This window comes from Rhinoderma darwinii, chromosome 1 (genome assembly GCF_050947455.1).
Source record: "Rhinoderma darwinii isolate aRhiDar2 chromosome 1, aRhiDar2.hap1, whole genome shotgun sequence".
Lineage (NCBI taxonomy): Eukaryota > Metazoa > Chordata > Amphibia > Anura > Rhinodermatidae > Rhinoderma > Rhinoderma darwinii.
Window position 1 is genome coordinate 375,979,025 of NC_134687.1, and position 27,456 is coordinate 376,006,480.

The 27,456-nt window shown below is 45.3% G+C and overlaps 1 protein-coding gene across 1 annotated transcript in view; it reads right to left on the reverse strand.

The window, feature by feature from the left end:
* Positions 1 to 27,456, reverse strand: part of ALDH1A1 (aldehyde dehydrogenase 1 family member A1) — a 68,044-nt gene that overhangs the window by 18,780 nt on the left and 21,808 nt on the right. The window contains exons 3-9 of the mRNA XM_075828119.1: positions 18,801 to 18,941; positions 18,561 to 18,690; positions 18,416 to 18,477; positions 11,966 to 12,094; positions 8,338 to 8,451; positions 6,128 to 6,230; positions 2,431 to 2,615 (exon numbers count right to left, since the gene is read on the reverse strand). Coding sequence (XP_075684234.1) covers positions 2,431 to 2,615; positions 6,128 to 6,230; positions 8,338 to 8,451; positions 11,966 to 12,094; positions 18,416 to 18,477; positions 18,561 to 18,690; positions 18,801 to 18,941 — 864 coding nt within the window. The remainder of the gene's footprint in view (positions 1 to 2,430; positions 2,616 to 6,127; positions 6,231 to 8,337; positions 8,452 to 11,965; positions 12,095 to 18,415; positions 18,478 to 18,560; positions 18,691 to 18,800; positions 18,942 to 27,456) is intronic.

The window sequence follows — 27,456 nt, forward strand, 5'->3', positions numbered from 1 at the left end:
AAAATGTAATTGCACCATTTAGTGTACCATTTAATGTACAGAATTTTTTTATTCCTGGGGTGGAATGGAAAAAAACAGCAATACCTCCATGTTTTTTGGGTTTGCCTTTACGGCGATCACCGTGCGCTTAATGTTAACTTTATTCTGTGGGTTGATATGATTACGGTTATACCAAATTTTTACCACTTTTACAAAATAAAATAATGCGTCGCTATTTGTCACCATATTCAGAGACACACAATTTTCTTAGCTTTGCGTCTGTGGAGCTGAACTGTGTGAGGATTTGTTTTTTCAAGTTAATCTGTCGTTTTTAATGGAGGTGAAAAGATGGAAAAACAACAGTTCTGGCATATTTTTTTTCATGGTGTTCACTGTGCGAGAACCGTAATGTTATTTTGCTATAGTTCCAAGTTTTACAGACTTGACAATACCAATTATGTTTATTTTACTTTTGGGGAAAATGGCAAATGTTTTAAAAAAAAGAAAAAAAAAAGCGGCTTAGGACAGAACTGCTCTAATGTTATTGCAGCACAGGCTTCAGCTGCAGCCTAGTAGGAGGAACCAGGGGATCTCTGTAAGGGTATGTTCACACGCAGTGAGCAAAAACGTCTTAAAATACCTAGCTGTTTTCAGGCGAAAACAGCTCCTGATTTTCAGACATTTTTGTAGCAACTCGCGTTTTTCGCTGCGTTTTTTACGGCCGTTATTGGAGCTGTTTTTCAATGGAGTCAATGAAAAACGCCTCCAAAAACGTCCCAAGAAGTGTCCTTCACTTCTTTTGATGAGCCGTCATTTTACGCGCCGTATTTTGACAGCGACGCGTAAAATAAAGGCTCGTGGGAACAGAACATCATAATTCCCATTGAAAGCAATGGGCAGATGTTCGTAGGCGTATTAGGGGCGTTTTTTCAGGCGTAAAACGCCCGATTTATGTCTGAAAACACTGCGTGTGAACATACCCTAACGGCACCATTTAGGTACATTAAACTTTGGGGGCCTGTAGAGTTTCTTAACACTTGATAAAATCTGAAATCTTAAGTAAATAAAGGTTATTCCCTTTTAAAAGTTTTGGAATTTTTTAATATTAGAATAAAGAATGTAAAAAGTCTATTAGTGTTAACTGTTTAATAGTCCGCTGTCTCTCTCTAAGGGGGGATGTTTTATTGTATAATATTAAAATTGTACTGGATACATTAGTTGCGTTAATTATTACACAGGAAATTATTTTGTTTTTAGCAGCCATTAGTTCAGGACCTCAAAACCTTCTGACCCTCCAAAAAAGCAACATAATTATGTGTTGTTTATGAAGAACAATTTACTTCCTAATTCTTTATCTTACAAAACAATAGCCCACATTTACAAAACAGTTCACACCAGATTTAGGTAAAAACTGTAAACAAAAAAAATAAATTGCAAACTGTGAAATGCAACAAATTTGTTGTAAAATTTGCAACTTTTCTTGTGGCTCATCAAATTTAGTAAGTGATGGAAAATATGTGTGGTTTCCAATGAGATGTAAGTAGTTGAGGCCAAATTCATTAAGAAGACTAGTTGAAAACAGCACAAATTTTGGCCAACTCTAGGCCTATTCATTGACAAAAATTACAAGAATTCAGAAGATTTTGCATAAGAAAATAAGCCTCGTGCATCTAGGAACTAAAGGGGGCATCTTATCTGTTGTAACAATTCTAAAGGGGGCTTTAGATCTTTTTGTTGTGGAAAATGATAGTACGCCTAGACACCTAATAGAAAGGGGACCAAAAAAGTGCATCTATATTTCTCACTCTGTGCTGCTTGTTAAAATCCCATGAACAACAGACTCAACGTTGTACTGTATAATCTCTTTCTGCTAAGATATGGGTTTTTTTTTTCGTAAAAAGATGTACACATCAGAATTCAATTTAGTAGCAGCCCGAGCGGTATGTTTAATCATGTGTCTAGGCCAAGGACTGAAAACAACACCTTGGAGTCTTGCCAAGAACTAGACTAGTTATTTTCTTGCGCATTTTGATCCTTAAGCATAGAAAGCCTGGGAACCTGGCAAATTCACATAGCACTAATACAGCAGCTCTCACTTGAATGTATAATTATAATACTCTGTGGTATCATTATACACAGCACTCTTTTATTAAGGTACACAAGTGAATAATTCTGGTTTTACTGGGAAACTAAATGTGGGATATTTGACAGCGCACGTCTTCAAAAAAAACAAACATACTAAACTACAAAAAATCCTACCGTTCCCCATAATGGTATATAATAATACATGGAAACAAAAAAGTGTCCGGAAGGTTCAGTCAGATAAATTCCTTAGATGAAACAAACTATAAAGATAAGAAATTTCAATGTCTATAGCATTGTGTGTCATAATCCTTTAGTTTATGACTAATTATGACCTTTACCTAATTACGTAGTTACATTTTTTTTTACCTGTGGTCCTTGCTGTGTTGCAGGTGAGAGGGGATCCCCTAGAACTCGTTTTTTGGCTTTCTCAACACTTCTGCGCACAAATTCTTCATAAATTGGTTCTTCCACAAATATTCTAGATCCAGCTATACAACACTGTCCTTGATGATAGAACAGCCCATTGTGGGCCTGCTCTATTGCAACGTCCACTGGGAGAAAAAATATATAACAAATATTATTTGAGAAATAGATGAAGTTTAGAATACATGGCTGAAAGGTTCATGAGTGAATGTTTTAGCAATGACAGTAAAAAAGCTGAAGGGGGTTTCTGATAATAATCAAACATATCTTAAGATTCACATCTGTAGCGTTCAAGGATATTGAGAAATATGGTTTCTGTACTAAAGGCCCTTTTATACTGCCAATGATCGTGCAAACAAGCGTTCATATGAATGCTCCTTCCTGATCATTGCCCTGTTTAAATAGGGACACGATCAGCTGATGAACGAGTATTAAAGACAACTATCAGAAATTATGGAAATAAACTTGAAAATATCTTAAAGAAGACCTCCAGTGGAAACACAATTTTCCATGTGTGCACCCCCCACCTGACTGTATACCACACTCTACACTTCTTTTATGTATACTCTACTTAGTTTTTGAACTGCTGCCTCGTCTGTGCTTTAAAAAAAGCCTCCATCTTGACTCTTAGATTTCCCCAGCTTTCTCTTCCTCTCTGCTTTACTATCAATCCCACGATGCTTCAGCACAGCATCACATGACCAACTAAAGACCATACCATTCCTGCATGCTGGGGGACACTGTGATTATCATTCTCTGCAATATTCTCCTAAATAAAGCTGAGAAGCCATAAGTATACAGACGGGGAGGCTGCACTATATTCTTCTACATTATACGTCTGTGTGACAGGAACCTGTCTGAGTATCAGTGGTGGCTAATGATAGAAGTTTTTGTCCCCCCCCCCCTTGTATATAACTAGTATGGTACCGGAACTGCTGAAGCCAGTGAAGGGTGACAAATAGATCTCCATAGAATCAAGTAGAGAAAGCGTGTCACCAAGCCTGATTTACACTGCTGCTAAGCAACCTTCCCAGTCTGATATATAGCGATAGAAGCAGCAAGAAAAATAACAGGTGATGGACTGACACAAAGTTTCATTTTGGCCAGTGTCCCTTTAACCCCTTAATGACCAGGCCGTTTTGCGCGTTAATGACCAAGGATTATTTTTATTTTTTTCACGGTCGCATTCCAAGGGTTGTAACTTTTTTTTTTTTCTGTCGACATAGCCATTTAAGGGCTTGTTTTTTTGCGAAACGAGTTGTGTTTTTCAATTGCACCATGTTTGGATGCATATAATATATCAATTAACTTTTATTAACTTTATTTCAGGAGAGTGTTGAAAATAAGCAGCTATTCCAGCATTGATTTTCACGTTATAAATTTACGCCATTTACTATGCAGCGCAAATAACACGTTATCTTTATTCTAAGGGTTGGCTTGATTACGGGGATACCAATTATATAAAGGTTTTATGTGTTTTCCTATGTTTGCACAATAAAAACCCTTTTTAAAAAATTACTTGTTTTTGCATCGCCGCATTCCAAGAGCCGTAACTTTTTTATTTTTCCGTCAATGTGGCCGTTTGTGGGCTTGATTTTTGCTGGGCAAGGTGTGGTTTTTATTAGTACTATTTTGGGGTACATGGGACTTATTGATTAACTTTTATTTTATTTTTATATGGAGGGAATGGGAGAGAAAAAGGAATTTTGACGTTTTTTTTGTATGCCGTTCATCCGGCCGTTTAATTAATGTCTTTATTTTCTTGTTCGAGTCGTTACGATCGCGGCAATACCATATATGTGTATGTGTTATTTGTTTTGGCACTTTTACTAAATAAAAACACTTTTTGGGGGAAAAAAAGTGGTTTTATTTTATTTTTACTGTAATCGTTTTTGTTTTTTTTCATAAACTTTATTTGACTATTTTCCTGTTTTTCTCTGTCACACTAGGGGACTTCACTTTGCGATCTTTTGATCACAGATATAATGCTTTGGTATACTTAGTATATCAAAGCATTATTGTCTGTCAGGATAGAACTGACAGGTAATTTATGGCCTAATAGACAGTTGCTAAAGGCATACCTGGGGGTCTTGGTTAGGCCCCCGGCTGCAATAGAAACCAAATGGCGCCCAGCGATTTCTTTGCGGGGACGCCAATGGGGTGACAGAGGGAGCTCCCTCCCTCTGTCAAACACATTAGATGCCGCTGCCGCTATTGACAGCGGCATCTAATGTGTTAAACTGCCGGAATCAGAGAGCACTTCAATTCCGGCAGTTGGGGCAGGAGCCAGACTGTGTATAACAGCCATGCTCCTGCCGCTGATTGCGTGGATAGAGTGGCAGTACCCACGCAATCAGAGGATGGATATATCCGTCCTTATGTGGGAACTAGCTCCTGTATAGGACCGATATATATCCGTCCTTCGTTGTAAAGGGGTGATTTTTAAGAAATTGCTACAATGATATAGAATTATGGGAATTAATCTAGGGGAACTGGATGTAATAAAGGATACAGGGCCCATGCTTGTGTCTTTCTGCAGGATAGCCGTGGCTATGAGAATTCCCTTACCAAGCAGTGCAAAGTTATAAGGCCTCATGCACATGGCCACATTATGGACTTGTAATATGTCCTACATAGCCTGCTATAGGTCCATACTGCACCTTAATGTGCCTTTGATTTTTATGCACAAGAAGTCAGCGTTCTTTGTCTCATGGATTCATACTAAATGTATGTGAGAAAAAAATTGTGACACTGTATCCTCTCATAGCATTTTACACAAATATTCTTCTCGAGAAGCATTGCTTCAAGGGGAGAATGCTATGCCTCAAGGCTGCACATGGTGAGTTCTCTCTAATATGAGGGAAACAAGCATGTTGGATTTCAACATTTCCCATCCTATGTTCCTCCTGGACATAACAAGTGCCAGAACAGGAAAAATGCTTTGAAGGCTATGGTCACACTAGCCTATGGCTTTAGTTCATAACAGAAACCACAACACTTTGCCGGATCTGCCGTATGACAGATACCACCGGCTCCTGAAGGACGTCATTGGCGCAATGGGGTAATTGGGTTACGGCAATGTGTCCGTCATTTTGACGGAACCAACAGCACTGCATTCAATGCTATTCTTCCTTTAAATTTAATAGAATCTGCAATGGAAGCTCCGATGCATATGTGAACAGAGCCTTAGTCTCCCTTGCCAGCCCTCCACTACCTAGAAACCATATATTTTGGAATTGTGTTATTTTGTACAATTAAGTGTAGCAGTGATTAAAATTAAGATTCTATACAAAGGCATACAGAGGTACAAATCTGACATTAAAAAAAATTGTGTCATGCTCCTATGCCGTATGTAAGGAAAGTATTCTCATCTAGAAGCATTGCTTCTAGGAAAGAATATCTCTCTAAAAGAAAAGAGTACAACAAGCCCGTAGGGCAGTGCACGGAGGCTGAACGGCCTCTGTGCACTCTGGTATAGGCTCAATGCACTGGGCTCAGCAGTGTGTATGAGCCTTATGGCTGTCCCTGTCTAAATCTTTTGCGACAGCAGCCTTTTACAGGTTTAATTCAGGCGCAGCCCTAATTTATTGATGATGATTGCAATAAATACTAACGGTAACAATAATTTAGTGATACTAACAGTCTGCATCAGCAAAAATGATATTTGGACTTTTTCCTCCAAGCTCCAGTGTAACTCTTTTGAGGTTACTCTTTCCAGCAGCTTCTTTTATTAGCTTTCCAACCTGGATACATACAAGAAAATAAATACATTCAGTGATATGTATAGACGTTTTTTCATCAAATTTAATGAAACTCAATCCCCAAAACAGCCTCTGTTCACATACATCTTTCGGCTCGAATGGCCATTTCTATTTTAAACCGTTCATGTACCAATGTTTTTAAAGGGTAAACTAGACCATTTTTTTCCAAGTGTGAAGTGATTAAAAAACTTTGGTTGAAAAACAGGCTATGCACCAGACATGCCACCTAGTCACCTGTGTAGGATATCATTATTAAAGTGACGATCCTCTTACAGGGCATTATTTCTCTGGCTTCTTCCAGGAGGAACTCCAAATCCTATTAACTATAGACACTCATAAGCCAGTATTGTTTCATTTTTATTGCTCTAAAAAAGATGTCCAAAAAGAAGGTTTAAATTGTAACTATTCAGGCAGTATATCACCTACTTGACCTATTGGATCTGGATCTTGCAGACAAGCGTATTTTACATCCGTATTCCATCCGTTTTTGTAGACCGTAATAATCAATGAGGCTATTCACATAGGTGTAAAAAAAATACTTGCATAACACAGCAAGCAGTACTTTTATCCGTATTGCAGGTGGAAAACGCCCATTGACGTTTATAGAGAGTGATTCAAATACGGATGTATCCATATTTAATCCGTATGTCATGTCATCAGTATTTCATCCGTATTGCATCTGTATTTCACAGTGACTGTCTTATTTCCTTTTTCCTAATACGGATCTGTAATACTGATGAAATACTGATGCAATATCTTCCGTAATACGTCCATATTAAAGTTCTGTGTTACGGACGTTTACAAATGCAATGTTCACATCCGAGTGTAGAACCGACAGCATATGGACTTAATACCCACTATAGTCAATCAGCTCATTCACATGACTAGTTTTCCGCACAGATCATCGGTCTGTGCAGAAAAACTTGCAGTGTGCACTACTTTGGTGCGATTCTCGCAATTGGCTTGCCCATTCAAGTCAATGGGTCCTTGAAAAAATTAGGCAGCACAACTTTAATGTAAAACCGTCAGTGTTTCACAGATGAAACACAGACTAGTTTTGCAACACTTGTCTGATTAGAGCTTTAGACTGGGTTCACACATCGCGGTCAAATGCGTTTTTGTTTTTTTGCTCCTTTTTGTTTGCCCGATTTTGCAGGAAATGGTGCGGTTTTGCTGTGTTTCACGGCAAAAAAAATAATTTGCATTTTGATCGCAATATGTAATCACAGTCTCTCATCTTTTCTCCAATAGCCCTTCATACTGCGCACCCACTAGGAAACCAGGAGCTTTTTTTCTCCCACCATTGCATGTGCATGGGTTTGACCCTGTGCTTTAGTACATGAAGTCCTTAAAGAGGCTCTGTCACCAGATTATCAAATCCCTATCTCCTATTGAATGTGATCGGCGCCGCAATGTAGATAACAGCAAAGTTTTTTAGTTTTTTTTTAAACGATCATTTTTGCCCAAGTTATGAGCAATTTTATATATATGCAAATGAGTTTTTCAATGGACAACTGGGCGTGTTTTCTCGTTTTACCAACTGGGCGTGTATTGTGTTTTTACCAACTGGGCGTTGTGAATAGAAGTGTATGACGCTGACAAATCAGCATCATACACTTCTCATCGTTCCCACCCAGCTTCTTTCACTGCAGACACACAGCGTGACGTCACCCACAGGTCCTTCAACCTTGGCGTCGGAGAGAGAAGATACATGGGCAAAAATGATCGTTTTTAAAAAAACAGAAAACTTTGCTGTTATCTACATTGCAGCGCCCATCACATTCAATAGGAGATAGGGATTTGATAATCTGGTGACAGAGCCTCTTTAAGGTTCTGTATTATTGAGGCACCTTAGAAGCAATGCTGCTATGGGAGAATAAATGCGTAAAACCGCAAGCAATAAAAAATGTCTACATGTGCTTCCGTGTAAAATAATTTTGCATAATTAATAACTATGTGTCGGTATATAACACATAATAGTATATTCAGCAGTCTCAGCATAGAATTAACTATAAATCTAGTTCAGTAGTTCTTCGCTAGATGCTTTGCCAGTAAGATTTTCTCACAGTATGTGAGATAAGAGTAATACCTGAGTTGATCCAGTGAATGCAACTTTATCAATTTCCATGTGATGTGATATAGCTGCTCCGGCTGTGGGTCCATATCCAGGAACTATATTCACTACTCCTGGTGGAATACCTGCCTACAAAGTAGAAAAGCAATGGAACATGTTATATTTCGCATCACAGTATGTGGCAATATTACAAACTATGATAGGGGATATAAAATGTAGACATATCTATATAATACCTATTCATAAAATAAAGTAATTGAATTCAAATGTCATATTGCTAAAAATAATCAGAATCTATGCACATTGCTGATGAGGACTGAAAGTCAGGAACAGATCTGCCCACAGATGGATGTCTCAAATTTTCTAATGCATTGTTCTTAGGCACCCTCTGGAGTAAGACATTGACATACAGGGTAGTCAAGCATATAGCACTTTAGAGATAGTTTTATTCCTTTTGGAGGGGAGCTTTTCACTTATTGTTGTTGTTGCCTGCTGGACCTCTATTTAAGAAGAGTCATTATTCTAGTAAGTCTGAATTTAGAATATCTTAGGCTATATTCCCGCTTTGCATTGTGGCTTGGTTTAGAGCAGTGCCACATACGCAGAGTAAAAAAAAAAAAAATATGTGATGGACAAAGCTGCTCTCCTATCCCTTCCTGCACAATGACCTCTGCACAGGTCACAGAGCATGCCTACTAAACTCTCCTATAGAAGTCAATGGGTCCTCTCCTGTTCACAGGCTCCTATGGTCCATGTGGCTGCTGTAAAGCATATTTCTAAATGCTGTTAAAATCCACTTAGGCCAGATCCTGCCTCCATAAACATGTACAGAAAATAGAATTAAAAAAATCTACAATAAAAAAAAACGAGATAAAAGAAAAAGATTATGTTTCACTATCTGATTTTAATTAGTGCAAAAAAAAAATATAGGTGATGCAGTTAGATCCAGAATTATTTGGACAATGACACAATCTTCATGATTTGGGCTTTGCTGCCACCACATTGGATTTGAGATGAAACAACTGAGATGCAATTGAAGTGTAGACTTTCAGGTTTAATTCAAGAGGTTGAAGAAAAATATCCTGTGAAACGTTTAGGAATTGCAACCATTTTTCTACACAGCCTCCTCATTTCAGGGGCTCAAAAGTAATTGGACAAATTAACATCATAAATAAAATGTTTGTTTTAATACTTTGTAGAGAATCCTTTGCAGGCAATGACTGCCTGGGGTCTGGAACCCATGGAGATCACCAAACGCTGGGTTTCCTCCTTTGTGATGCTTTGCCGGGCCTTTACTGCAGCGTCTTCAGTTGTTGCTTGTTTGTGGGTCTTTCTTCCTTAAGTTTTGTCTTAAGCAAGTGAAATGCAGCTCGATCGGGTTGAGATCTGGTGATTGACTTGGTCATTGCAGAATATTAAATTTCTTTGCCTTAAAAAACTCCTGGGTTGCTTTCGCAGTATCTTTTGGGTCATTGTTCATCTGTACTGTGAAGCAATGTCCAATCAACCTTGCTGCATTTGGTTGAATCTGAGCAGAAAGTATATCCCTGAACACTTCAGAATTCATCCGGCTGCTTCTGTCTTCAGTCACATCATCAATAAATACTAGGGACCCAGTGCCTTTGGCAGCCATGCATGGCCATGCCATCACACTGCCTCCACCATGTTTTACAGAGGATGTGGTGTGCTTTGGATCATGAGCCGTTCCAAACCTTCTCCATACTTTCTTCCTCCCATCATTCTGGTACAGGTGGATCTTAGTTTTATCTGTCCAAAGAATGCTGTTCCAGAACTGGGCTGGCTTTTTTACATGTTATTTGGCAAAGTCTAATCTGGCCTTTCTATTTTTGAGGCTTATTAATGGTTTGCACCTTGTGGGGAAGCCTCTGTATTTGCTCTTATGAAGTCTTCTCTTTATGGTAGACTTAGATACTGATACACCTACTTACAGGAGAGTGTTCTTCACTTGGGTAGATGTTGTGAAGTGGTTTTTCTTCACCATGGAAAGGATTCTGCGATCATCCACCACTGTTGTCTTCCGTGGACGTCCAGGCCTTTTGGAGTTCACGAGATCACCAGTGCGCTCTTTTTTTTCAAGAATGTACCAAACTGTCGATTTGGCCACTCCTAACATTTGTGCTCTCTCTGATGGATTTCTTCATTTTTTTCAGCCTAACGATGGTCTGTTTCACTTGCATTGAGAGCTCCTTTGACCTCATGTTGTGGGTTCACAGCAACAGATTCCAAATGCAAATGCCACACCTGGAATCAACTCCAGACCTTTTACCTGCTTAATTGATGATGGATTAATGAGGTAATAGCCCATTAAATTTCTTTTGAGATTATTGTCCAATTACCTTTGATCCCTTGAAAAAGAGGCAGCTACATATTAAAGAGCTCTAATTCCTCAAATTAGGATGTGAATACCCTCAAATTAAAGCTGAGCATCTGCACTTTAAGCCCATATTGATTATATAACTGTTTATTCAATATGTTTTGGTAAACAGCTAAAATGCCAAAACTTGTGTCATTGTCAAAATAATTCTGGACCTAAACTGTATATTTACTTTAAGCTGTATTAAGAAACCAAGTTGTAATTTTCTACAGATTTGTAACTGAGTTTGATACTGTACATTTAGAAGAAGCAGAAATAGGCAGCTACAATGTAATGTATAGTTCTACTCCTGTTTGGAAACGAAAACACACACTTAGGCCTCATGCACACGACCGTATTTTTTCCCACCCATAAATACTGGCGTAAATACGGGTCCGGTGTCACACGTATTCCACCCGTTTTGCACCAGTATTTACGAACCCGTGCTCGTAAATATGGGTCCGGTGTCACACGTATTCCACCCGTATTTACGAGCACGTTTTTGGCGGCAAAATAGCACTGCACTAATCGGCAGCCCCTTCTCTCTATCAGTGCAGGATAGAGAGAAGGGACAGCCTTTTCTGTAATAAAAGTTAAAGAAATTCATACTTACCCGGCCGTTGTCTTGGTGACGTGTCCCTCTCTTCACATCCAGCCCGACATCCCTGGATGACGCGGCAGTCCATGTGACCGCTGCAGCCTGTGATTGACCTGTGATTGGCTGCAGCGGTCACATGGCCTGAAACGTCATCCAGGACGTCGGGCCGGATGTCGAGAGGGACGCGTCACCAAGGCAACGGGCGGGAGACCGGACTGGAGGAAGCAGGAAGTTGTCGGTAAGTATGAACGTCTTTTATTTTTATTTTTTACAGGTTTATACTGATCGGTAGTCACTGTCCAGGGTGCTGAAAGAGTTACTGCCGATCAGTTAACTCTTTCAGCTCCCTGGACAGTGACTATTTACTGACGTCGCTTAGCAACGCTGCCGTGATGACGGGTGCACACATGTAGCCACCCGTCATTACGAGAGCTCCTTAGACTTCTATGGACTGTCCGTGCCGTTATTACGGCCCGAAATAGGACATGTTCTATCTTTTTCAACGGCACGGGCACCTTCCCGTGAGAAAACGGGAAGGCACCCGTCGCCAATAGAAGTCTATGAGCCCGTTATTAGGGGTCGTAATTACGACCCGTAATAACGGGAGTTTTTACGGTCGTGTGCATGAGGCCTTACTCCATTCTGTTTGCTTTTGTACAAGTAACACACACCTCTTTTATTAGCGATCCCATGTACAGAGCAGTCAGCGGTGTTTGTTCGGCTGGCTTGATGACAACTGTATTGCCACAGCAGAGTGCAGGTGCGATTTTCCAAGCAAACATTACAAGTGGAAAATTCCACTATGAAAAAAAAGATATTTTATATTATTATTATTATTATTACAGGTAAAAATTATTATTTTTTAGAGCATGTTAAGATTAACAAATCCTATATTAATAATACTCTCACACAGTTGAATAATTCTGCCGTGAGGAACAATCTACCCATGTATTTATAACAAATATAGTCAAGAATAATAGGCTATAGATTATAGGCTTGACTGTTGATGCTTGAAATGCCATGAATGACCATTATTTTTATCATTTTTTATTCCATATAGTCTTATGTATGTTTTACATGCAAGGTGGATCTAGACTTTGTATGCAGTTTTGCATGTTGTTGGAATTCCGGCTTGATACGTGACATTATTATTATTAGCCAGTGATGAGACAAACTCTTTTGGCACCTGAATCACAGCTGTTAAATTTTGTATCTAGTGGTCTTGTGCCACCCAGTGGTTTAGTGGTCATTATTTTAGTGCCTCAGTCCTAGGTTATAAGTGGTTTAGTGACCCAGCCTGTAATGGCGGAAGGAGGTGAAGGGAACAAGTGAGCCCTAATCTACCCACCGCCCTGTCCCTGCCTACTTGCAACGACCCGCCCTAGGCGACGGGGTACAACTGGGCGGCGGTCCCTACGCTGTCTAAGTGCAAGGGGGTACAAACAGGGAACACGCAAGGGAATACAGTAGCCCACGGAACGCCGCGAGGAAACGGAGCGGGAAAGAGCCAGTCAGGATCAGGAAGTAGTGGAGTATACAAACGGGAGCACGGAGCAGAAGCAAGCCAGGGGCAGAGCAACGCAGGATAAACGGAACTGAAGCAAGGCAGAAGCACGGCAGAAGCAGGCTGGAGCAAGGCAGCAGTGGGGCCAGGAATCCAAGAGAATAACAAGCAAGGAGGAAGAGAAAACGGCAGGTATAAATGGACAGGGGGCGGAGCTAACTCTGACTGACCAGGCCGCGATAGGCTCTCCCACTCCTGAGCCTGCCACCCTGATTGGTGGGAGCAGGTGTCAGTCTCAGAGGTCTGGCCTCAGGTGTCGACTGATTAATCCTGGGAGTATACCCAGACATAGTGCCTGGCAGATCCTTTACAGTACTCCCCCCTTTATGAGGGGCCACCGGACCCTTACTAAGAGGACCCGGTTTAGTGGGGAAGAGAAGGTGGAACCTCCTGATCAATACCCCAGCGTGAACATCTCGAGCAGGAACCCAAGTCCTCTCCTCCGGCCCGTATCCTCTCCAATGGACCAGGTACTGGAGGGAGCCCTGGATCATCCTACTGTCCACAATCTTGGCCACCTCGAATTCCACCCCCTCAGGGGTGAGAACGGGAACAGGAGGTTTCCTCGAGGGGGACCAGGACGGGGAGCAGCGTTTCAGGAGGGAGGCGTGGAAGACGTCGTGTATACGAAAGGATGGGGGCAGCTCCAGACGGAAGGATACAGGGTTGAGGACTTCAATGACCTTATAAGGTCCAATAAATCGGGGAGCAAACTTCCTGGACGGGACCTTAAGGCGCAAGTTCCTCGACGACAACCACACAAGATCCCCGACGACAAACCGGGGGTTAGCAGAACGTCTACAATCAGCCTGAATCTTTTGTACGCTCTGGGACGCCTCTAGGTTCTTCTGAACCTGGGCCCAGACTGTGCACAGTTCCCGATGAACGTCCTCTACCTCGGGATTATTGGAACCACCAGGGGAAACGGAGGAGAACCTAGGATTAAACCCGAAATTACAGAAAAACGGGGAGACCCCTGACGAGTTACTGACCCGGTTATTCAGGGAAAATTCGGCGAGGGGAAGGAATGAGACCCAATCAAATTGACAGTCAGAAATGAAACACCTTAAATATTGTTCCAGGGATTGGTTAGTCCTTTCCGTTTGGCCATTAGTTTCGGGATGGAAGGCGGAGGAGAAGGACAGATCAATCTCCAATTTTTTACAAAAAGCTCTCCAAAATAAGGAAACAAATTGTACCCCTCTGTCCGAAACGATATTGACTGGGGCCCCATGGAGACGCAAAATGTGTTTCACAAACAAAGAAGCTAACGTCTTGGCGTTAGGTAGTTTCTTAAGGGGCACAAAGTGGCACATCTTGCTGAAGCGGTCTACTACCACCCACACCACCGACTTGCCCTGAGATGGAGGCAAATCGGTGATAAAATCCATGGAGATATGGGTCCAAGGTCTCTGGGGAATGGGCAAGGAACGTAGTAAGCCCGCAGGTCGGGACCTAGGGGTCTTGGACCTAGCACAGACCTCACAAGCGGCGACGTAAGCCCTAACGTCTTTAGGCAACCCAGGCCACTAATAGTTTCTGGTAATGAGGAGTTTGGTACCCAAGATGCCAGGATGACCAGATAGAGCGGAGTCATGGTTTTCCCTGAGCACCCTTAGCCGGTATTGCAGGGGGACAAACAGTTTGTCCCCAGGGAGGTTCCCGGGAGCTGAACCTTGATCAGCCGCGATGTCAGAGGCTAAGTCAGAATCAGTGGCAGAAACAATTATACCAGGGGGTAAAATACAAGCAGGATCCTTCTCAGAAGGAGGATTAGCCATGAAACTACGTGACAGAGCATCAGCCTTAATATTTTTGGACCCAGCCCTATAGGTAACCAAGAAATTAAATCTGGTAAAGAATAGTGCCCAACGAGCTTGTCTAGGATTAAGCCTCCGGGCAGATTCTAGGAAAACCAGATTCTTGTGGTCAGTAAGGACCGTTACCTGGTGTCTGGCCCCCTCCAAGAAGTGACGCCACTCTTCAAAAGCCCATTTAATGGCTAAAAGTTCGCGGTTGCCAATATCATAGTTACACTCCGTGGACGAAAACTTCCTAGAGAAGTAAGCACAGGGGCGGAGATGGGTGAGGGAGCTGGTACCCTGGGACAAGACGGCACCCACTCCCACCTCGGACGCGTCAACCTCCACAATAAATGGCTCCCTTTGGTTGGGCTGAACCAGCACGGGGGCCGAGATAAAGCACTTCTTGAGGGTCTCAAAAGCCTGGACGGCCTCAGGGGGCCAATGGAGGACATCAGCACCCTTGCGAGTGAGGTCCGTAAGAGGCTTAGCGACGACCGAGAAGTTGGCAATAAATCTCCTGTAATAGTTAGCGAATCCCAAAAAACACTGTAGCGCCTTCAGGGAGGCAGGTTGGACCCATTCCGCCACAGCCTGAACCTTGGCAGGGTCCATGCGGAATTCATGAGGAGTGAGGATTTGACCTAAAAATGGTATTTCCTGTACCCCAAACACACATTTTTCGGTCTTCGCAAACAGATTATTTTCCCGAAGGACCTGGAGGACCTTCCTGACATGCTCCACGTGCGAGGACCAGTCCTTGGAAAACACCAGTATGTCATCAAGGTACACTACAAGAAAATTACCCAGGTAATCTCTCAGGATTTCATTAATAAAATTCTGGAAGACGGCAGGGGCATTACACAACCCAAAGGGCATGACTAGGTATTCGAAATGACCTTCGGGCGTGTTGAACGCAGTTTTCCACTCATCCCCCTCTTTGATGCGGATAAGGTTATACGCCCCCCGTAGATCGAACTTAGAGAACCATTGGGCCCCCTGAACCTGATTAAAAAGATCCGGAATCAAAGGCAGGGGATACTGGTTCCTTACTGTGACCTTATTCAAGTTCCGATAATCAATGCACGGCCTAAGACCACCATCCTTCTTCCCCACGAAGAAGAAGCCAGCACCTACAGGAGAAGTCGAGGGGCGAATGAAACCCTTGGCCAGGCATTCTTGGATATACTCCCTCATAGCTTTACGTTCAGGACATGAAAGATTAAATATCCTCCCCTTAGGAAGCTTGGCATCAGGCACCAAATCGATGGCGCAATCGTAATCTCTATGAGGGGGCAACACCTCGGAGGCCTCCTTAGAAAACACATCAGCGAAGTCCTGAACAAACTCAGGAAGCGTGTTTACCTCCTCCCGGGGAGAAATAGAGTTAACCGAAAGACATGACATCAGGCATTCACTACCCCATTTGGTGAGATCCCCAGTATTCCAATCAAACGTGGGATTATGCAGCTGCAACCAGGGAAGACCTAATACCAGATCGGACGATAATCCCTGCATCACCAGTACAGAGCACTGCTCCAAATGCATGGAGCCAACACGGAGTTCAAAAACAGGAGTATGCTGAGTAAAATAACCATTAGCAAGAGGAGTGGAGTCGATACCCACTACGGGGATAGGATAAGGTAAATCAATAAAAGGCATCTCTAGAGACATAGCAAATTCCACAGACATGATATTAGCAGATGAGCCCGAATCCACGAAGGCACTGCCAGTGGCAGACCGGCCAGCAAACGAGACCTGAAAGGGAAGCAAAAACTTATTGCGTTTAGTATTAACGGGAAATACCTGTGCGCCCAAGTGACCTCCCCGATGATCACTTAGGCGCGGAAGTTTTCCGGCTGCTTATTCTTGCGCCTGGGACAGGTGTTCAGTAGATGCTTGTCGTCCCCACAATAGAAGCAGAGACCATTCTTCCTGCGAAACTCTCTACGTTGTCGAGGGGACATGGAGGCCCCGAGTTGCATAGGTACCTCCGAGTCCTCCGTGGAAGAGCGAGGAGACGGGACCTCGGGGGGAATCGCAGGGCAGTCAGAGGGGAAAACATTGAAACGTTCAAGCTGACGTTCCCTGAGACGTCGGTCAAGTCGTACTGCTAGGGCCATAATCTGGTCTAGGGAGTCAGAAGAGGGGTAGCTAACCAGCAGATCCTTCAGGGCGTCAGATAATCCTAACCTAAACTGGCACTTTAGGGCCGGGTTGTTCCACCGGGAAGCTACGCACCACTTTCTAAAATCAGCACAGTATTCCTCAACAGGTCTCCTACCCTGACGTAAGGTCACCAGCTGACTCTCGGCTAAGGCAGTCCTGTCAGTCTCGTCGTAAATGAGACCGAGGGCAGAGAAAAACCGATCAACGGAGGAAAGTTCAGGGGCGTCAGGAGCCAAGGAGAAGGCCCACTCTTGGGGCCCTTCCTGGAGTCGGGATATAATGATACCCACCCGCTGGTTCTCGGAACCTGAGGAGTGAGGTCTTAGGCGGAAATAAAGTCTGCAACTCTCCCGGAAGGAGAGAAAAGTCTTACGGTCCCCTGAGAACCGGTCAGGTAACTGGAGGTTGGGTTCTAAAGGTGAGGTGAGGGGTACTACAAAGGCAGCGTCAGACTGATTGACCCTCTGAGCCAGGGCCTGGACCTGTAGGGAGAGGCCCTGCATCTGCTGGGTTAGGGTCTCAAGGGGGTCCATTATAGAGTCAGCGTAGAAGAAATGGTAGACTAGGTAAGGGCTTGTTATTATGTAATGGCGGAAGGAGGTGAAGGGAACAAGTGAGCCCTAATCTACCCACCGCCCTGTCCCTGCCTACTTGCAACGACCCGCCCTAGGCGACGGGGTACAACTGGGCGGCGGTCCCTACGCTGTCTAAGTGCAAGGGGGTACAAACAGGGAACACGCAAGGGAATACAGTAGCCCACGGAACGCCGCGAGGAAACGGAGCGGGAAAGAGCCAGTCAGGATCAGGAAGTAGTGGAGTATACAAACGGGAGCACGGAGCAGAAGCAAGCCAGGGGCAGAGCAACGCAGGATAAACGGAACTGAAGCAAGGCAGAAGCACGGCAGAAGCAGGCTGGAGCAAGGCAGCAGTGGGGCCAGGAATCCAAGAGAATAACAAGCAAGGAGGAAGAGAAAACGGCAGGTATAAATGGACAGGGGGCGGAGCTAACTCTGACTGACCAGGCCGCGATAGGCTCTCCCACTCCTGAGCCTGCCACCCTGATTGGTGGGAGCAGGTGTCAGTCTCAGAGGTCTGGCCTCAGGTGTCGACTGATTAATCCTGGGAGTATACCCAGACATAGTGCCTGGCAGATCCTTTACACAGCCATCCAGTAGTTTAGTGTCCCATACAGTTCCTGCTGTTCAGTGCTTTGGTTCTACTATTTTAAGGTGTATTGGTTTGATTGCCCACTCCTTGATACCTAGTGATGCTTATTTATGTGCTAATCTAACCTACTGTACCCTGCAAACTAGAAGTCTTATGCAGCCAGCTGAGAAGTAGATCTAATAAAACTGCCTGTTCCTGCCCCAATCTTTGTATCAGACATTAGTAAATGGGTAGCAAGGAAGTAACACATGACTGCGGGGTCAGACTCATTTTTTCTAAAATCAGTCAAAGTAAGCAATTTAAAATTCTGGATCTGACAAGTGAAGTCTAAAATGTCTTAAATATTATAGATATTTGGGATCCTTTTGTATGCATTTGACAAGAATTTTACAATAAAGTCTGTTGATTGTATTACTTACAGGGATGATTTGACCACATACTCCAACAGGTTCATGTCTTGTGAAAGTAAAGTAATCTCCATCTATAAGTAAAAGAAGTGATAGCCTGCTATTGAAAATGATCTTTATTGTGAAAAAGATTACACAGCGTTAAAAAAACACTTACCCATAGGTATTGTGCGGCCATGGTTTTTGTCTGCCCAGCCTGCACAGTAGCGGAGGGACTTAATAGCTCCTGGTAAGTCTCCAAAGTAGGATGCCGTAAAAGCTTTTCCTGCATCAATAGATTCCATAGTCTGAAAAAAGTACAAAGCTTCAGTTTATTATAGTCAAATATATAAATGTATCATAAAGAACATTTGCTAATAAAATAATATTTACTTTTTATCCCATGAAAATCACTTACACTTAGAATCAAGGTGTCACGTTCCATAAGGTCAGCTAACTTATGCAGGAGTTTGCCCCTCTCAGAAGCATCCATTCTGCGCCATGGTGACCCCAGCTGGAATGCTTCTCTTGCTGCTTTCACAGCTTTATCTACATCTTCCTAGGAGCAAAGAAGCATCAAGTTAGAAAGCAGAAAACTTTACAGCTTTGTTCTACTTAGAACATGAAAATTTATATGTGACCGTATATGTCAGGGACTCAGGAATACAAGATGCAGTATGACGATTTATTTCATAGGGTTATCACTAGAGATGAGCGAACTTATGAAAAGTTTGGTTCGGCTGGTTCGCCGAATTTCATGAAAAAGTTCGATTCGGACCGAACTAGTTCTGACCGAACCTGTAATACAGGAAAGCCCCTAAAAATCGTCTATAACACTGTTTAAAAGCCCTAGAAGCCCTGTATAACACTCTTAGGTCACCCATGAGTGTATCCAAGTACTTTTTAGCTGTCTTTAAGGCAAAGTTAGTGTCAACGTTCCGCCAACATGTATGGCTATAGGAAAACGGATGGGACACGGTGATAACTAACAGAAACCACTGCACTTGTGCATGTTGTATGCTTAATGCATTGTTAAAAAAGGTACAAAAATTAACCATTTGCCTGCCAGGGTTCATACATATAAGGTGGTAAAAGAAGAAGCAATGGCTTTTGACAAGCCCTTAAAAAATTTACCCTTTATGGTGGCAGATGCCTGCCGGGGTTCATCCATACATGGATGTAAAAGCAACAAGCAATGGCTTTTCACAAGCCCTCCAAAAATATACCCTTTTTATTGGCAGATGCCTGCCGGGGTTCAGCAGACGGCAGTGGAGGTGTATTGGTGGTAGTAGAGGTAGCCAACGGACAGCAAGGATGGTAGTAGTAGTAGTAGTAGTAGTAGTAGTAGTAGTAGTAGCAGCAGCACATTAAAACAGACTGAACAGTCACAGGACAAAGCCCTGTGGTGGGGCAGGCCTCAGGCCTGCTTGTAGCAGACGGCAGTGGAGGTGTATTGGTGGTAGTAGAGGTAGCCAACGGACAGCAAGGGTGGTGGTAGTAGTAGTAGCAGCACATTAAAAGAGACTGGACAGTCACAGGAGGACAAAGCCCTGTGGTGGGGCAGGCCTCAGGCCTGCTTGTAGCAGACGGCAGTGGAGGTGTATTGGTGGTAGTAGAGGTAGCCAACGGACAGCAAGGGTGGTGGTAGTAGTAGTAGCAGCACATTAAAAGAGACGGGACAGTCACAGGAGGACAAAGCCCTGTGGTGGGGCAGGCCTCAGGCCTGCTTGTAGCAGACGGCAGTGGAGGTGTATTGGTGGTAGTAGAGGTAGCCAACGGACAGCAAGGGTGGTAGTAGTAGTAGTAGTAGTAGCAGCACATTAAAAGAGACTGGACATTCACAGGACAAAGCCCTGTGGTGGGGCAGGCCTCAGGCCTGCTTGTAGCAGACGGCAGTGGAGGTGTATTGGTGGTAGTAGAGGTAGCCAACGGACAGCAAGGGTGGTGGTAGTAGTAGTAGCAGCACATTAAAAGAGACTGGACAGTCACAGGAGGGCAAAGCCCTGTGGTGGGGCAGGCCTGCTTGTAGCAGACAGCACTGGAGGTGTATTGGTGGTAGTAAAGGTAGCCAACGGACAGCAAGGGTGGTGGTAGTAGTAGTAGCAGCACATTAAAAGAGACTGGACAGTCACAGGAGGACAAAGCCCTGTGGTGGGGCAAGCCTCAGGCCTGCTTGTAGCAGACGGCAGTGGAGGTGTATTGGTGGTAGTAGAGGTAGCCAGCGGACAGCAAGGGTGGTAGTAGTAGTAGTAGTAGCAGCACATTAAAAGAGACTGGACAGTCACAGGACAAAGCCCTGTGGTGGGGCAGGTCTCAGGCCTGCTTGTAGCAGACAGCAGTGGAGGTGTATTGGTGGTAGTAGAGGTAGCCAACGGACAGCAAGGGTGGTGGTAGTAGTAGTAGCAGCACATTAAAAGAGACTGGACAGTCACAGGAGGACAAAGCCCTGTGGTGGGGCAGGCCTCAGGCCTGCTTGTAGCAGACGGCAGTGGAGGTGTATTGGTGGTAGTAGAGGTAGCCAGCGGACAGCAAGGGTGGTAGTAGTAGTAGTAGTAGTAGTAGTAGTGGTAGCAGCACATTAAAAGAGACTGGACAGTCACAGAACAAAGCCCTGTGGTGGGGCAGGCCTCAGGCCTGCTTGTAGCAGACGGCAGTGGAGGTGTATTGGTGGTAGTAGAGGTAGCCAACAGACAGCACGGGTGGTGGTAGTAGTAGTAGTAGCAGCAGCACATTAAAAGAGACTGGACAGTCACAGGACAAAGCCCTGTGGTGGGGCAGGCCTCAGGCCTGCTTGTAGCAGACGGCAGTGGAGGTGTATTGGTGGTAGTAGAGGTAGCCAACGGACAGCAAGGGTGGTGGTAGTAGTAGTAGCAGCACATTAAAAGAGACTGGACAGTCACAGGAGGACAAAGCCCTGTGGTGGGGCAGGCCTCAGGCCTGCTTGTAGCAGACGGCAGTGGAGGTGTATTGGTGGTAGTAGAGGAAGCCAGCGGACAGCAAGGGTGGTAGTAGTAGTAGTAGTAGTAGCAGCACATTAAAAGAGACTGGACAGTCAAAGGACAAAGCCCTGTGGTGGGGCAGGCCTGCTTGTAGCAGACGGCACTGGGGGTGGATTGGTGGTAGAAGTAGTAGCAGCACCAACAGCGGCACATTAAAAAAAGAGTGGACAGGACAGAATCCCGTAGTAGCAGGTGGCAGTAGCAGGTGGCAGCGGCAGCAGCAGCAGCAATGTCAGATCTGATCAGTGGCATCAGGCACAGGGGCTTTAAAATCCTCACCGATCCACGCTTGATTCATGTTCAGAAACGTGAGATTTTCCAAGATGTTGGCGGACAATCTTGTTCGCTTAGGGGTGACAAAGCCCCCTGCCGCACTGAATACCCTCTCTGACGCTACACTGGAGGGTGGACAAGACAGTACACCCATGGCAAACTGGGCCAGTTCTTGCCAATGATCCAATCTGCTGACCCAGAAGTCCAAGGGGTCTGGGATCAGGATTTCTGACGGAGAAAGGGCACAGTCCAGGTACGAGTGAACCTGGTTGTTTAGGTGCTGGACCTGGTGATGGTGAACATCCCTTTGGTGACTACGATGTGTGTTAGGTCGGGGTATTGGATGTAAAAATGTTGTCATCATATTTTCCAAACTGAATTGGCTGCTGCTGCCGCCTATTGCAGAGGTAGCTCTGCCAGAGGCGGTGGAACGATGAGACAGTGGGGAGCGGAGAGTGGCCCCCCGGTCAGACATGCTTGCAGCAGGTGTTTGCCGTTTGAAAGCCGTGACAAGCTGGCTGCATAGCTTCTCTCGATAATAAGCCAATTTTGCCTCCCTCTCGGAAGGCGCAAAAAACTCCCCCATTCTGGCTTTATACCGAGGGTCTAAAAGTGTGGCTATCCAGTACTCATCTCTTTGCTTCATGCTAACAATACGACAGTCAGCGCGCAAGTAACGAAGCATACAGCTCGCCATCCTGGCCAGCGTTTCAGAGGGCCGGGTTGGTTCCATCTCCGCCCCATACTGCCATGGTTGTCCATCATCAAGGTCGTCGTTAGACTCGTCATCACCATCACTGTCATGTTGTGCGGCTGCCTCGTCCCCTATCCCTTCCTGTGATTCCATCTCCAAATCCAGCTCCTCTTCAGGTCCTGTTTCCTCATCCTCATCCTCCTCCTCCTCCTCCTCAACATCCATAGCCAGATGTGATCCTTCCTCCATCCTTTGCTGAATCATCGCTGTGAGCGTTTGCTCCATAATGAATATCAGCGGCATAACATCGTTCATTCCGCTAGCGTCACGGCTCACAAATCGTGTGGCCTCTACAAAGGTCCTCAAAACGCGACATGCGTCTCTAACCAGCTGCCAGTGCCTGAGCTCGAAATTACACTGGCTCCAAACGCTGCCCGTCTGCTGCATCAGGAAATCATTCACGGCTTTTCGCTGTTCGTACAGACGGTCCAACATGTGCAGGGTGGAATTCCAGAGTGTTGGAACGTCGCAAATCAGGCTGTGTTCTGGGAGATTGTTTTGACGCTGCAAGTCCAGGAGGGCGTGCTTAAATGCATACGAACGTCTAAAGCGAACGCAAACCCTCCTGGACATGGCCAGCACACCCTTCAAACCAACATATGACTTTAAGAAGTGTGTTATGACCAGATTGATCACATGTGCCATGCAAGGAGCGTGTGTCAGGTGACCTAGACGCAGTGCAGCCACAACGTTCTTCCCGTTATCAGAGACAACATTGCCCAGTGTGAGTTTCAGAGTAGACAGCCAGCGTGCGATTTCCTCCTTGATGCAGAGCAGCAGCTCCTGCCCTGTGTGGCTTTTCTCGCCCAGGCTCAGCAGGTGTAAGACAGCGTTGTGGCGCTTCACCTTGCACCTATGAAAAGAGGAGGGAGGAGGAGTGGAAGATACGCTGTGTCCTGTCGGGGACGGGAAGACCTCCATTGAGGAGGGCAAGGAGGAGGAGGAGGAGTAGGAGGAGGAGGATGGTAGGCGCCTGGTGTCCGGAGTTGAACCAGAAAGATACAAGCGTGGAGGTGGTAATGCCTGGCATTTCTGCGGTGGTGCATCGGACTGCAAAATAGTGACCCAGTGGGACGTGAAAGACATGTACTGTCCCTGCCCATAGTTGCTGCTCCACGTGTCGACGGTGGCATGTACCCTGCTGCACACGGATAATTGCAAGGACTGGCCCACCTTTTCCTCCACGTGCTTGTGCAAGGCAGGGACAGCTGTTTTGGAGAAGTAATGTCGGCTAGGTATTCGCCACCTAGGCTGAGCGCACGCCATCAATTGCTTGAAGCCGGCGGAGTCGACCAGGTGGTACGGCAGCGACTGCACCACCAACAACTTAGCCAGGTGTGAATTAAGCCGCACGACAAGTGGATGACTGGGTATATAGTGTTGCTTATTGGACAATGATTCCGTAATGGATAACTGATGGGACGTAGGAGGAGCACTAGATGACAGTGATGATGATGATGACAACGACATGGTGGATAAGGCCTGGCTACTACTTAGATGACAGGGACTCGAAGCAGCAGCAGCAGCGGCAGAGGGGTCTTCATTAGATGTAAATGATGATGGTGGGGCATGTCGATTGTCCCACATGGCCTTGTGATGCCGCTCCATGTGTTTACGCAGAGTGGTAGTTCCTACATTGCTGCCCTGCCCACGCCTTACTTTCTGCTTGCAGATACGGCACTGTGCCATGTTTTCGTCCTCCGGGAAGGTACAGAAAAATTGCCACATGGCAGAGTACCGTAAAGAGGTAGTACCTCGTCCACCTCCACCACCCGAGCTTGCCCCTTGTCTGGCAGGCTTTTTTCGGGAGCCTACACCAGTAGCATCAGTGTCGCCGTCACCTGCTCCTGAGCTGACCCTACCGCTGCAACGTTTTGCAGATTGACTTCTGCCGTTACCTCGGCTTGCCTCTTTATCACCGCCACTACTACCCTCCTCCTCTGACGCCGTCATCACCTCGTCACCTGGTTCCCACGTCCTGTCTAAAACAACATCATCATAGTCCTCCTCATCATCCCCGCCACTTCTGTCACTGTGTTGTGAATGTGATGTGACATCATGGCAGGCTCCATGCCCCCCCTCATTACTACGTCTGCCACCACGGCTACCACCAACACCCCCACTACCACAGCTATGCGTCTCGGACACCGCTTCCACCTCCACCACCGCCGCAACACACTCCGTTGGCTGACTCGCGGAAAACAAATCATCATCACTATGTTGTTCAGTATCTTCCTTCGCACCCGAGGAGATGTCTCTTAGGACTCTCAGGAAAGATGGCTTCCCGCTAGGAAGGGGGAGTGCAGACATAGATGATGGAATGGAAACGCTAGAAATACCCATATTACTACTGTCACTGTGCCAAGGAACTGTAGAGGATCTGGAATCCAACGAAACCTGGATTGAAGCCAGATCGTCAGAGTCTTCCTGCTGAGATGACCGCGAGCCAGCCAACCAGTCCACAATGGCCGTATTGTCTAAAGTAACCCGCCCACCGGAGGAGATGGACAAATCTGGCTTGCTGATACTGCTACTACTACCAGCAGGCACATGGCTGCTGCTACTAGTGGAACTGGGCACATGTCTTGTGCCACAAATGCTGGTACTGGGTCTGGCACAAACAGATCCAACATTTGGACTGGAAGAGGACACGGCATGGGTGTTTTTTCCTCTACCCCTTCCTTTCACAACCTTTTTTTACCAGACATTTCACTGCTGGAGTGCAGCAAGTTGAATCAAAACCCCGGGGATGAGCCCCTTCTAAAAGCATATTCACACACTGGCTTGGCAAATGGCAATGAGAATTTCTATCAGCCACTGTGCACTGACTCAGGGAATGCTGGCCCTGGGCGTTGTAGTATTACAAAGGCTGCCTCAGCTGCCTGTATTGCAAGTTGGATGCAACGGGGATGAGCCCCTTCTAAAAGCGTATTCACACGCTGGCTTGGCAAATGGCAATGAATGAGAAGTTCTATCTACCACTGCGCACTGACTCAGGGAATGCTGGCCCTGGGCGTTGTAGTACTACAAAGGCTGCCTCAGCTGCCTGTATTGCAAGTTGGATGCAAAGGGGATGAGCCCCTTCTAAAAGCGTATTCACACACTGGCTTGGCAAATGGCAATGAATGAGAATTTCTATCAGCCACGCCGCGGTGCACTCAGGGAATGCTGGGCGTTGTAGTACTACAAAGGCTGCCTGTATTGCGAGTTGGATTGTTATGTTAACGGGGATGAGCCCCTTCTAAAAGCTTATTCACACACTGGCTTGGCAAATGGCAATGAATGAGAATTTCTATCAGCCACGCCGCGGTGCACTCAGGGAATGCTGGGCATTGTAGTACTACAAAGGCTGCCTGTATTGCAAGTTGGATTGTTATGTTAACGGGGATCAGCCCCTTCTAAAAGCGTATTCTCACACTGGCTTGGCAAATGGCAATGAATGAGAATTTCTATCAGCCACGCCGCGGTGCACTCAGGGAATGCTGGGCGTTGTAGTACTACAAAGGCTGCCTGTATTGCGAGTTGGATTGTTATGTTAACGGGGATGAGCCCCTTCTAAAAGCTTATTCACACACTGGCTTGGCAAATGGCAATGAATGAGAATTTCTATCAGCCACGCCGCGGTGCACTCAGGGAATGCTGGGCATTGTAGTACTTCAAAGGCTGCCTGTATTGCAAGTTGGATTGTTATGTTAACGGTGATGAGCCCCTTCTAAAAGCTTATTCACACACTGGCTTGGCAAATGGCAATGAATGAGAATTTCTATCAGCCACGGTGCACTCACGGAATGCTGGGCGTTGTAGTACTACAAAGGCTGCCTGTATTGCAAGTTGGATTGTTATTTTAACGGGGATGAGCCCCTTCTAAAAGCGTATTCACACACTGGCTTGGCAAATGGCAATGAATGAGAATTTCTATCGCCACTGTGCACTGACTCAGGGAATGCTGGCCCTGGGCGTTGTAGTACTACAAAGGCTGTTTCAGCTGCCTGTATTGCAAGTTGGATTGTTATGTTAACGGGGATGAGCCCCTTCTAAATGCTTATTCACATACTGGCTTGGCAAATGGCAATGAATGAGAATTTCTATCAGCCACTGAGCACTGACTCAGGGAATGCTGGCCCTGGGCGTTGTAGTACTACAAAGGCTGCCTCAGCTGCCTGTATTGCAAGTTGGATTGTTATGTTAACGGCCGGGGATGAGCCCCTTCTAAAAGCTTATTCACACACTGGCTTGGCAAATGGCAATGAATGAGAATTTCTATCAGCCACTGTGCACTGACTCAGGGAATGCTGGCCCTGGGCGTTGTAGTACTATAAAGGCTGCCTCAGCTGCCTGTATTGCAAGTTGGATTGTTATGTTAACGGGGATGAGTCCCTTCTAAAAGCAAATTCACACACTGGCTTGGCAAATGGCAATGAATGAGAATTTCTATCAGCCACGCCGCGGTGCACTCAGGGAATGCTGGGCGTTGTAGTACTACAAAGGCTGCCTGTATTGCAAGTTGGATTGTTATGTTAATGGTGATGAGCCCCTTCTAAAAGCTTATTCACACACTGGCTTGGCAAATGGCAATGAATGAGAATTTCTATCAGCCACGGTGCGCAAGGGAATGCTGGGTGTTGTAGTACTACAAAGGCTGCCTGTATTGCAAGTTGGATTGTTATGTTAACGGGGATGAGCCCCTTCTAAAAGCTTATTCACACACTGGCTTGGCAAATGGCAATGAATGAGAATTTCTATCAGCCACTGTACACTGACTCAGGGAATGCTGGCCCTGGGCGTTGTAGTACTACAAAGGCTGCCTCAGCTGCCTGTATTGCAAGTTGGATTGTTATGTTAACGGGGATGAGCCCCTTCTAAAAGCTTATTCACACACTAGCTTGGCAAATGGCAATGAATGAGAATTTCTATCAGCCACGCCGCGGTGCACTCAGGGAATGCTGGGCGTTGTAGTACTACAAAGGCTACCTCTATTGCAAGTTGGATTGTTATGTTAACGGTGATGAGCCCCTTCTAAAAGCTTATAGACACACTGGCTTGGCAAA